The sequence below is a fragment of the Mercenaria mercenaria genome, chromosome 5 (genome assembly GCF_021730395.1).
Source record: "Mercenaria mercenaria strain notata chromosome 5, MADL_Memer_1, whole genome shotgun sequence".
NCBI classification, from domain to species: domain Eukaryota; kingdom Metazoa; phylum Mollusca; class Bivalvia; order Venerida; family Veneridae; genus Mercenaria; species Mercenaria mercenaria.
Genome location: NC_069365.1, coordinates 29200543 through 29213614, shown reverse-complemented (window position 1 = coordinate 29213614; position 13072 = coordinate 29200543). Strand labels below are relative to the sequence as shown.

Here is a 13072-nt window from a genome sequence, read left to right as displayed (position 1 = left end):
GGTCATCCTCGTATCATGTTGATAACGAAGTTGAGCTGGTATGGTATTATCATGGTAGTCATTTTATTGTTGGTTGGTCGACACGCTGGTCTGTCGGACTGTGTCTGCCGATCCGTTTGTATTTCAACCGACTGGTTTGTCAGTTTGTTTCAAAATATTTTGGTGCGAACTACGCCGACATTTTCCAACATGATCACCGTGAAGCGTATATTTACACGACATAGATGTTATTCAAGCATGGACAATTAAAGGTCGCGGGTCCAGACGCCTCTGTCCTCTTTGCGAAGAGTTTGTGGAGCGAAATACTTCCACATTTTAACGGATTCCAGTACGAAAAGTAGATGTGTGTGTGTGTGTGCGTGTGTGTGTGTGTGTGTGTGCGTGCGTGTGTGTGTGTGTCATATTGTTTTCTGTGATAAAAAAGGTGAGGCATCTATGCGCCTGCCAGTCCTGACGTGTGAGATATGAACAACGTCTTGGGTTTTTAACGACGTTAAACAGATACTTACCGTATCGACATTATACGACACACCTAGCAACATAAGAGCAAGGTCACTTGGACTGCTCCTCCCTGCCTCAGATTAAGTTTGCTAATACTTTTGTGTTTTAAAGTATAGAATTTATTATACTCTTCCTTATCACCTTGGATGATCCACCTCAATTTTGATGGCATTTATTTACTCATACCCGGTCAGCAAGAACTTAATGTTGTGTTTTTTTATTATTATTATTTTACTAAGTGTAATTGAAAATTTTGACCCTATGGGGACTAAGGTTGAAAACTCAAGGTCAGGTACATAAGTAGCTGTAGAAGACATTGGAAGGTAATACATGGTGGTATTATCTCGCTTATTAGTTACTAGTTGAAAACAAGTTTTGGGGACTGTATGATCGCACTTTTCCGTCGTAAGTCCGTCCGGCATTCTGTCCGTCCGCAGTTCGGTGTCCGGTCCATAAATCTGCCATCAGTAAGAGATTTTTATATTATTTTGCACAAATGCTCCCCCATTATTTATATTAGCAGATATTTTTTGTTAAATTTTATTATTATTATTATAATCATCATGATTATAATGCTTTAATACGAATAGTATTATAATGATATAATTATTATTCTACATTCACTGAGGGAAAGTGAATTGCTTTTAACTCTACTGCACACATCTGCATAGTCTACCGGGGACCCCTTCTGTGCTCATTGTCCTCTAGTTTGCTACTGTTACATAATCGCTGATAAGCAGCAGATAAGGCTGCATTGGGGTACACGTATATAGTAGTGGATCTAGGCCTTTAATTGCCGTGTTCACTCAGCATCTGGAAAACCTTTGGCACGAGATGCTCAAACTTGACAGGGATATTGCTCATGGACAGAGTGGCTACTTTTATGTTGCGTTTTTTTGTTTTTTTTTGTTTTGTTTTGTTTTGTTTTTTTGTCAGTGGGTCAAATGTAAAGCGCATAGTGATTTTTTTTGACGTAAACATTTCTACTTAACCGTTTTTCTTAAGCTCATCAGACTTAGCAGGAACACTAACATGAGCAAGGGATGACCCTATTGATTTTAGTGGGTCAAAGTGCATGGTCACATTGACTGTTAATACAAAAAGCATTTCCGCTCAATTTATTAACCTTTACCCAGTTAAATTTCTAAAATCATTCAATTTAGGCAGTGCCATTTATTGTTTTAAGAGGCGTTCACTAAAAATTAATTAGTGAATAACGAACAATGCAGACTAAGATGACCCTGCACGGATGTGCTGGCTGATCTTGGTCTGCACTGGTCGCAAAGGCAGAATCACTTGTCGCCTGCAGGCTAAAGGTTAAGAATGCCTTACATAGGCCGTATTGACTTTGTAGTCAAAGGGTTATATTCATAGATATTTCTCAAGCTCCGCTCATTGGGTGGACTTAAATAAATTCCTTTACTCAGGAATGATTTGATTAGTGTTCATAAAGGTGAGTGACAGTCGAGTCAACTCCCGAGAGTCAGTGAATGTTGGTGTTTCTCAGATATTATAATGAAAGTTAAGAATATAAATCTACAATTTTTAATTTATTTGAAGGTAAGATAACAGTGTTATATATGTATTTAAAACGAAAGTACATAATTATCTATGTAAGGTATTTTTGAGAAAAAATATTATGCTCGTTTTTAATGCATTTTGATGAGGACGACGAACACGAAACAAAGAAAAACAAAACAAATTGATAAATAGTCAACGTTGTATTAACAAATATTTACATTGAACTGGCCCAGATATCGGTTAATTCGTATTGAAGAAGATTTAATAACACCCGCATCATCTCGAAATTTAATGTGCCATTAAGAAAAATCTCATTTTATAAATGACATTGGAAACATTAACTTTATAAACGATATATTTGTTACAATTGAAATTTACGCGGGTTGGCTTTCGGAAAACACCAACAATATATGACATGAGTATAATTAAATTTTAATAATAAATTTGATTTCAGCGAAAAATAAACTCGTTATTTTATGGATATATTTCATTCTTCTAATACAGATGAGTAGGCCGACTGACGGACGGGCGGACGTATTATATAACAAATGGACGGATGGACAAACGTACAGAAAAGCAACAGATGACAACTTACGACTTGGAAAATATATCTACGAAAAAAAAACACGATAACCCATTATGTACAATGAAACCAATACTCGAGTTGCGCTTCCGAAAGTTAAGATCGAATGGGATTTATGGATATAATATTCGAACTCCAGTCACATTCCCGCATGATCTACTTGAGGTCCCCTTGAGTGATAATTACCCAAGTTTGAGTCGAGTGTGAGTTTGAGTAACGACTTTGGGTATAGCCCTAAGGTCCAAGTTACAGTGGATGTTACATCAGAAATATTTAAGAACTCTTTCTTCTGAGATAATAAAACTTGGCAGGTGCATTACCAATTGGCATTGTGTGACTCTGTTGTTTATAGTTATGTGTGACAAGACTGGGACATTCCTGTCCATATTCTTTCATTACATTGTAGCATTTAGATTTTATGAAATGTAATTGCTGTTTCAGCGGTAGGGGTGTGGATTCCAGGTTTGGCACACTTGTGCCAAGAAAAGCATGGGGCGATACTTATGTTGCCCACCGATCGTCTTCTCAGTTTCGATCCGGAACAACCGATACAACAACTGTACCTGAAAACAGTTTGTTAGGACGCAAGGGTTTCGAAAATGAACAGGAACAGGAACATCAGACCATGGACACAGACGACTCGGCCAGCAAAGACACAAGTATGTTCAGGAAAACAATAGAACTAATTGCAACCATTGAAGGTCTCAAACCACTTGTAGAACAGTCGAAGGATGAACTCAAAGCTGCGGATGAATCAAAACTGAAGGTATAAGATTTCTTTTATCATTTTGAAAAAAAAAACCATGTTAAGTAAGAACTCAATCTAAACATGTTGTCATTTTGATAGAAATGTATATTATATATCCTGAAATTATTGCACATATTTCCATACTGTAAAAAGGGTCATACTTCTAGTAGTAGACAGTTCTAGAGAAATCAAAAAAAAAAAAAATAGAGACTTTATAATTGATATCAAACCGTCATTCATGTAACTGGTAGAAGGAACCATTCATGCCCTGTTTAAAACCACTCAAAGCTCGCAAAAACAAAAGCCACTTTCCTTTTTAGCTCGACTTTTCGAAGAAAATGTAGAGCTATTGCACTCTCAGTCGTCGGCGTCGGCGTCGCCGTTGGTTAAAGTTTTTGATAAAGTCAAATATCTCTGTTACTATCAAAGCTATTGACTTGAAACTTAAATTAGATATTTACTATCAAAGTCTACAGCAGGAGAAACAATCCCCATAACTCTGATTTGAATTTTGACAGAATTATGCCCCTTTTTAACTTAGAATTTTTGGTTAAAGTTTTTGATAAAGTCAAATATCTCTGTTACTGTCAAAGCTATTGACTTGAAACTTAAAATACTTATTTACTATCAAAATCTACACCAGGAGAAACAATCCCCACAACTCTGATTGAATTTTGACAGAATTATGCCCCTTTTTAACTTAGAATTTTTTGTTAAAATTTTTGATAGTCAAATATCTCTGTTACTATCAAAGCTTTTGACTTGAAACTTAAAATACTATTTACCATCAAAGTCTACACCAGGAGAAACAATTCCCATAACTTTGATTTGAATTTTGACAGAATTATGCCCCTTTTTAACTTAGAATTTTTGTTAAAATATTTGATAAAGTCAAATATCACTTTTACTATTAAAGCTTTTGACTTGAAACTCAAAATAGTTATTTACTATCAAAGTCTACACCAGGAGACACAATTCCCATAACTCTAATTTGAATTTTGACAGAATTATGCCCCTTTTTAACTTAATTTAAAAAAAATTTTTTTTTATAAAGTCAAATATCTCTGTTACTGTTAAAGCTTTTGACTTGAAACTCAAAATAGTTTGAATTTTCTATCAAAGTCTACACCAGGAGACACAATTCCCATAACTCTGATTTGAATTTTGACAGAATTATGTCCCTTTTTAACTTTGAATTTTTTTACTGGCAAAGCTCTAATTCAGAGTCAAGCACTGAGAAAAGTCGAGCGCGCTGTCTTACAGACAGCTCTTGTTATACATATAGTTATATTTGATAGGTGTACCAGTCATTTAATGCCAATATTGTCAAAAATTATTTCTACAACCAGTTTTACACAAAAATTGCATTCAGTCTGATCGTAAATAAATATTCTAAAATGGCTAAATTTGTTTGTCAGTTAAGCGAAAAAAGGATGTGAAGCATTACTATTAAGAGAACATTTTGAGGCCAGTTATGACGTCCGCTTTAGCGTAACAATGAAAATAAACTTATAATCCTTTTGAGGTCCATTGTCTGATTTACCTCTGCTCATCGTTCATATGGTTAGATATCTAATCAATATAGCTGATGACCTCATGGTTCAATGCTAGGAGCCCTGCTAAATCAGACAATAAGCCACTTAAAAGTATTGTTTATTGGATATATTTAGTACAATGTACAATGATTTTACCAAATTGAATATTAATTTTTCTTCTGGTTATTTACAGTCAAGTGTTGATATTCAAAATCAGCGTTTTAAGTCTGATGGAAATGAGTATCTGAGAGATGAAAACAGAAAGTTAAAAAGTGACATTAACGAGTTAAAAGGAGAGAATGCTGAACTTAACAATAGTATTAAGAGGAAAGAGAAAGAGCTTCAAAAGTCTTTGGAAAACATCCAGAAGAATGTAAATGAACAAGTTGGAAAAGTAGCTGATGAAAAGAAAAACCTTTCTGAAGAAATCCGAAAGCTCAGAGCTGAAAATGAAAGATACGAGAAAGAAGTTGAAAAATTGAAACATTATTGCAAGCAGGAATTTGACAAGAGAAATGAACTTGAACAATCAGTAAAGCTCAGCAAAGCAGATCTAGCTACTATGGCCCAAGAATGTGAGAAGTTGAAACTACAGTTGTCTCAGTCACATAAAAAGTACGAAACTACTGAAAAGGAGAAGACGAAACTTGAAGAAGAACTTTCAGAAAGCAAAACACGGTAACATTTTCCAGTAAATATTTAAACTATGAAATGTGTAAACACAATATCAAATACATCTGCGTTAACTTATTGATATACCACCGTAATATTTCGAAACAGTGGTTATTAAGATTAGTTTACTTTTCGTTACAATGTTCAACAATAGTTTGAATGGTATATAATAAATAGAAGTCTAACCCAAAGTTGTATGACTGTGGAGCCCAGATTTAACACTCACGCATATGAGCACATTGTTTCTATTGTCAGAATTTTGGAATGTGACACTGTGAAAGTTTCCTCCGGCAACAGTATTAATTGAAACTGACCAACAAAACCGGTTTTTAAACCACGAGGAGTTTGATTTGTACACAAATCCGATGAATATTATGTATTGTCAACATTTATTTGTTTGAAACAATTATTATAACCTTCGAAATAATTTGCAACTTTAAAGAACTCCGTATCTTTGCAGATTACATATTATGTAGTTGTTTATAACTCTATTTTCAGTCTAAGTAGATTGATGGGTAAAAAGCTAGCGGACAACAATCCTGATATAGCAGATCTGAGTGATAAGAACAGGCCTACTAAACTTGCTGAGAGATATGCAGAACTGTACGACAACGAATGGACAGATGCATTTGAAGTTTTTAATGAATATTTTGAAAAGGAACAAAAAAGCATTGAGATGTTGCTTGTTGTACTAAAGGTACTATTATTAATATATACTTACATAATATAGAGGTTACGTAATGAACTACTCGTTCAAAATTGATTAATATTATCTAAAGATACAATAGAAAAACGTAAAAACACTAATATTAGATGTTGTAAACATCATGTTGCTTGATTTGGTTAAATATAACAGATATTGTAATAGTGTTGGTTAAAGGTTTGTGGCAACGTGATCTGTTTGACTGTAACTTCTCAATTTCTGTTTATAACATTATCAGCCTTCATAAGGAACTGGTCAATGCCAGAAAAAACACAGACCTTGGTTAAGAAACCCTTCAGACATCTAGAAATATCTTTCCTGTCCAATCCCTGTTTTTGGTTTATCCCGCTACCAAAGTTAAAATGTATTTCTGACAATCATAGCATCTTTATTTGATTCCGAACCACATCCATAAACTCAATAGAGAGGTTTATTATGACCAGCAGATGACCCCTATTGATTTTGAGGTGAATAGGTCAAATGTTAAGGTCACTTTTACCAAGAATAGTAGAACTTTTGTCCACAGTGACCAAATGATTTCTGTTCCTTGTGCAGTTACTGAATGCATTAAGGGGGCATTTCGTGTTCTACGAGCTCTTGTCATGTCTTCATATACATTTACTATCATGCCTTGTGTGATAATTGCAATATAATATGATTTAACTAAAACTAAACTAAAGTCCGACATCTCATGTTTGATTTAATCTTTTTCATAAGCATATAAAGGACCATTGTGACAAAATGGCACTGGATCAAGCTGACAAACTAAAAGCAGCCATAGTCGTACGTACAGACAAAGTAAGAACTACTATCTGGTGTTGCTGAATAATATAATATTTACAAGTTCAAAACTGTTCCTAAATCACCTAATGCTAACATTTAAACATATAAACAGATTAAAATATTAGATTTATATTATATCATCATATGTACAAGAACGACTTTATTGCATACATCTCCAATTACGCTTAGGATCTGAAGACGTGCTATTGATAGCCTCGTTCTAATTACCCTTCCGCTGGCCAATCAGGGCCTTGCTTACAACATTTTGTATGTGAAAGTAGAAGTTTAAAATATCTATATTTAGCCTGGGTTTTTCATATTTACAATTTTTATAACGACCACACCGCTACTACGCCCTAATGTTTTGAGAGAAATCATATGTCACGGTACGGACTTGGTCACGTAAGGTGTCAGATAGCCAGTTAGCTATGTCGGTAGGGCACTCGCCTTCTCTGCGAGGTATCCCGGGTTCGAGCCCCAGACTGACTGCACATTTTTCTCACCCTTTGACAATTGACGCTATTTTAATGGTTCAGCCTAATGCTTGTTGGAACGAGTCGTCTGATTGGTCCAAATAAAAATAGATTTGCGAAAATAAAAATAGCAATTTCGGAAATCCAAAAATACAGAAAAAAATGAATGTGAATGGGTCATCTTCAGATCTTTGTTTAGAAGATCAAGTACTTTAGTGAGATTGCCGTGCCTGTGTAACATAATCATGTTACGTAATTTTAAAAACAATATTACCCATATCATATGAACATTTCAATAATTCTTAAAAATTGGATAAGTCTGTACCTAAAGTTACTGAATCATCTAAAGTATGATATACCACAGACACTTGGGGTTCGGACCTCCACACACCTCATTCTCCTCCGCCCCTGGTTAAGTTTAGCCAATATATTTTTGCATTTTACCATGTATTGAGCATAGATGACGATCATAAAACGCATTTTGTAACATTTCAGCGTGGTTTTAAAAAAATGTATTTTTACCATCAATGCTCTCAATATTACAAGATATGAAACATCGCACGAACACTGGGAAACAATAGCCAGTTTAACTTTTGAATGAACCCCTACCAATGAATCACTGGTATCAACCGTCAGATCTGTTACCGTTCTGTCAAATGACACCGGTCGCGACAACTGTCATTTGTATTCCGACGAGAAATCAATAAATAATATAAATCAATCAATCTAAATTCTATGGAACACTTCCTTGCGAATTGATCCCTGCTTTGAACTGCGCATATCGTTGCCGGGTACCAAAATTGATACCGTTTCGACTACAGTATACTGGATTATCGCTTCAGCACGTGTTACACGAGGTTTGTTTACATTAAGATGTGATGATCTGGTTAAACACAACCGTAAGAGTAACAATTTTGGTACCAGGTTCATGACATGTGCTACACAAAGCCAGGGTCCAGCGCAAGCAAGTGTTCCCATTGTTCGTGCGATGTTTCATATCTTGTAATACTGAGAACATTGATGGTAAAAATACATTTTTTAAAAACACGCTGAAATGTTACGAAATGCGTTTTATGATCGCCACCTATGCTCAATACATGGTAAAATGCTAAAATATATTGGCTAAACTTAACCAGGGGTGGCGGAGAATGGGGTGTGTGGAGGTCCAAACCCCAAGTGTCTGTGTGATATACGTGTTTATTCGTTTGCAGAGAACGTACTTTTGCTAATATAGCAAACTGTTATTGAACTGAAAGTTATCTGCTGCATGGTTTATCAACATAGGATATGAAACAATACTTTTACGCATAAGTAGAGATAGGCCTTAAAATTTTCAGTAATAGAATTACATTAAATAAAGTCTAGAAATTAATTTCCAAGTGCTTGAAATAACCAAAAATGATTTCACAAATGTGAAGTTTATGATAGTTTTGTTAATATCAATAACAGAAGTTTTATTTTTTAATTTAAAGTTGTGATCCACAAAGAATGACAACTCTTGCCTTGGGCTAGTACTTATAAGTAGAGATCTATTAGTTTACTTCCCTTGCAATTACACAATTGAGTGGAAAATGAAAACTGTTTAAGACACAATATCATACTTTTTTGCACAAAAAAATCATTAAGGATTTATTCATTTGTGTTTGATTTACCCCTCAAGACATGGTTCCTATGATTCTGTCAACTTACATATGGTAAAAAATTAACTTTTAACAAGCCAATAATAAAACGAAGTACCAGTAGGTAAATAGTAGTGCAGATAATACAGTTTTGCTTGTATCAAAATGTCACAATAGATCCACTTTTGTAATACAGAACACCTGGTAGGATTAGTAAAGGTGCAATTATATTGATCTCTATTTCCTATGCCTAGCATAAGCACATTCGAACAAATGCCTTTTCAAGCGCTTAAAATATACTATATAGCTAAAAATAGAATTATTTCAGTCTGTTTACCAAGTATGCATGGAATATTTTGTTTCTTACATTAATGTTTGCATTTTCATTTGATTCTTTTGAAGGACTGTCCTGAATATGTTAATAAACAGCTTAAAGACTTAAGAAGAATGACTGCAGAGGTTACCATGCCGGAAATATACCAGGTAAGACAGGAGTGCTGACACCCTTGACCACTTATTATGACTGACCGAAAAGGCAAATAATAAAAATACACTTGTTGATGACCTATAATATCTTGCTGGTCATTTTTCAGCTAAGCTAAATTAACTGCCCAGTGGTATAGTCCAGTGGTAAAACGTGGTATACAATTCTACAAAGTTTTAATTTCTCTTAAAAGAAAGTAGTAATGGTGCCATGTAAACAAAATTTATTTAGAAATGGTAGTATAAAGATAGATAGACCTATACAGTGCACAATAGATACGGGTTTACATTTTATCCGTTATTAGGACAACTTATAATTGAGCAACTGACAAGTCATTGCATTGGCATTGGTACCAGTTATTCAATATGAAGTGTATTTCTATTAATACGATCTTTACGATTGCTAAGTTTACAAAAATCTTTCACTTGTTAAAGGTACATATGGGAATATCTGGCTCGGGAGTAAATGAGGCTCTGTCGAATTACTGAGAAACAGTTACACGAGAGCCAGATATTTCTATACGAACCTTCAGCTAATGATAGATTTTTTTTGTTGCATACCGTATTCTTCAATTAATATGATTTCCTTTTAAGCACTATTTTGTTTTAGCAGCATGCGGATTGACGCATTCATTCATAAATTTCGGCATGCGAGTCGGGTGTAAAATGAGTTTTTCCAGCCCCGGAAAAACAGCTGAAAATCCCGTCTGACATGCAAGAAAAAAGAAATCTCATGGCAGTTAAGAATATGATCACGTTTACAAAACATATTTGTACACGTATTAAAACTTTGTGCGACGTTAAATCCAACAACAACAAAAACTTTGTGACAAGCTAATACCCTCAAACTATTTAACTGCCTTGACGTTTTTCTTGTTTTACATAGAACAGTCGACATTTTATTGTTATTTTTGTAAAATGTATTGAAAGACAATGTAACTTGCAACAATTTCAAGACACAAATCGTTACACATTAGACCTTTTAAGGAAATATTTTGATCAGACAAAACTATCAAATTTCGCATGTGAATCGTATTTTGATATTTTACAGAGTTACACTAAGGAAGTGAAAAACTTGCGGAGTAATAAAATGGCTCAGTTGCTGTCAGATGAACAAGTTCGGCCATTTGTAAAGGGGTGTGTGGAGCTGTGTTGGCTGATGACTGTACAAGATCCGCCAATTGTATTTGGGCCTGAACCTCAAGCAGGGGATGTCTTTGATACGAGTGTGTACAAACACTACACCAAGACAGGTGCTTCCATCGAATTCCTAGTGTGGCCGACACTTCATCTGCATGAAGGAGGTGCGATGTTAAGTAAAGGGGTTGCACAGGGATATGGCCGGGCTCAGAGTGCTCCGGGAAGGCCAAGCTCTCGAGATAGAAGAGGAAAAAACACTGCAGCTTCTATAAAGGAATCAGCTGAAAGCCGTCCACAGACAGCACCACTAGCTCAGAATACTGATCGCGACGACAAGGGAAGAATCGACCAGACTTCTGCAAGTGCTAATCCAGGTAGTAAACACTTGCAAAGTCAGTATGACCAGAATTATCAACAACATGTTGTCACTGGTAAAAACACGTCATCGAATTCACGATTGGGTAGCACAGTAAGAGATACTACGGGTAAACACACAGACGTGAATTTACATTCTAATCTGAGTTCTTCAGTTAGATATGCAAGCAATGTTCACACGAGCCGGCTTCCACCTTATCCTGGCAAAGACGCAATGGGAAGATTTTATCAACTTCTATACAGCGTCGGTGCCGAAAGCCAAACAACGAAAGATCAGTTAGGGAACAAATATTATGACTGTTTAAACTATTACAACTTCTTTCATACTTTTGATATGGCAGATTTGTAAATAACCGTTTTCAACGGGTTTGTGTCAAAAGAGTTTCGTTAAGACTTCCTTTTTCTGCAATATGATCTGGAACAGGGACTGTGTTAACATTACATATTTAGTGTGCCAAAGGTATTGCACCCTTTACAACGAAGTATTTTGGGTCTATACCAGAGTCACACCTGCTCGTCGGTCCGTCTATTACTATTTAGCGTCCGAAGACCAAGAGGGCCAATTTCAGTGTCAGATTTGGAGGTTATTTTCTTTCCGTTCCATATCAAAATCCCTTGAAGCGTTATCATTAAACAAGTATCAACGGGTAATCTCACCGAATCGGTTTGCAAAGCTGAAAATCCTTGTTAGTAGTCTGAATGACAATGTCAGACATTGAGGTTTAAGTAAACCGGAAGAAATTTCATAATTTAAAACTTGTTTTCCTCATAAACAAAATCTATAAGAAGACCATTTTGAAGCATAGAACGCAACCAAGCTACAATAATCGCAGACTCGATTTGACTGAGTCTGTTCGTGAAAGGTAATGAAATGTGTTGCATCCTCACGCCCCCTAGCACCGGATTAAGTGGAACTCTGTTATCCATAAACATTGGATGGACTCCATGATCCCAAAGGACAAGAAAATATAACTACGCTGAGTCTAAGTAAGGGGCACCACACAACACTTAAGGACGGCGTGCAAAAGGCACAGTCCAGGTCACTAGGTCCATTCCATGTACCAAAACTGTGTGTGAGTGTGTTAATCACCTTCGTTGATAGCTGTAGTTAGAACTTACAATATATTGGAATGTGAATAAGAAAAGTCTTATCCTTTTTCTTCAATTATTTCGGTAAATTCAGTGATTTTATCGTTTAGCGTCTTTTGCTTTAGTAATGATTTAGACATTTACGTCATGTAGAACGTATACGATTTATGCCTTGACAGACCGTCCAACTTGCCGATAAGTATAGCAGGCGCTCCTTTCACTGATCGTGACCTGATTTGTGATGTGTGACACTAGTTGCGTTTTCTATATTTGCTCAATGCTTCTTGAATTGTTTTCTTTACATTACTGCTCGTCTGAGCATAAGGTAGAAGGCATTTAGATAATCAGGCACCGTTCTTCTTCCATCACCTCGTGCAATTTAGACTGAATTCTGAGTAGTTCACGTTCAGAGCAGTACAAAGAAATCCATTCCATGCAGAAATATGGTTGCCATAGCAACGGAATGGATAATGTTAAAACTATTCTTGTCGGAAACCATTGTTTGAAAATAATTTCACAGAAATTTTCATTTGGTGACCATCTACCAAGATTTAACACATATTCCAGTTCGTCAAAAAACTCGTGTGTTGACCTCTAGGGATTGTATTTTTCTGGTTTTTCAATTTTTTATTTCACTTTAGAACAAATTAAACAATTAACAACTTATACTATTCTATCCGACAGTTATATATATCTATAGTTCTGAACTGAACGTTGTAACAATGACAGACAGTAATAGAAATAAAGGACATGTACTTTGTTTTTGTTCTAAAATGTTTTTCTATATGATGAATAATGGAAAATGATGATAAATGAAATAAAATGATGAGGGAGTGTCGTGAAAAAA

At 35.4% G+C, this 13072-nt stretch overlaps 1 protein-coding gene across 2 annotated transcripts in view; it reads left to right on the top strand.

The window, feature by feature from the left end:
- The window catches only part of LOC123556730 (uncharacterized), a 20994-nt gene extending 8009 nt beyond the window's left edge, over positions 1 to 12985 (top strand). For both annotated transcript variants that reach the window (XM_045347664.2, XM_045347666.2), the window contains exons 3-8: positions 3047 to 3371; positions 5082 to 5566; positions 6059 to 6257; positions 6981 to 7061; positions 9541 to 9621; positions 10673 to 12985. In XM_045347664.2, the coding sequence (XP_045203599.2) occupies positions 3047 to 3371; positions 5082 to 5566; positions 6059 to 6257; positions 6981 to 7061; positions 9541 to 9621; positions 10673 to 11485 (1984 nt within the window). In that variant the 3' untranslated portion in view covers positions 11486 to 12985. The remainder of the gene's footprint in view (positions 1 to 3046; positions 3372 to 5081; positions 5567 to 6058; positions 6258 to 6980; positions 7062 to 9540; positions 9622 to 10672) is intronic.
- Positions 12986 to 13072: the final 87 nt, after the last annotated feature.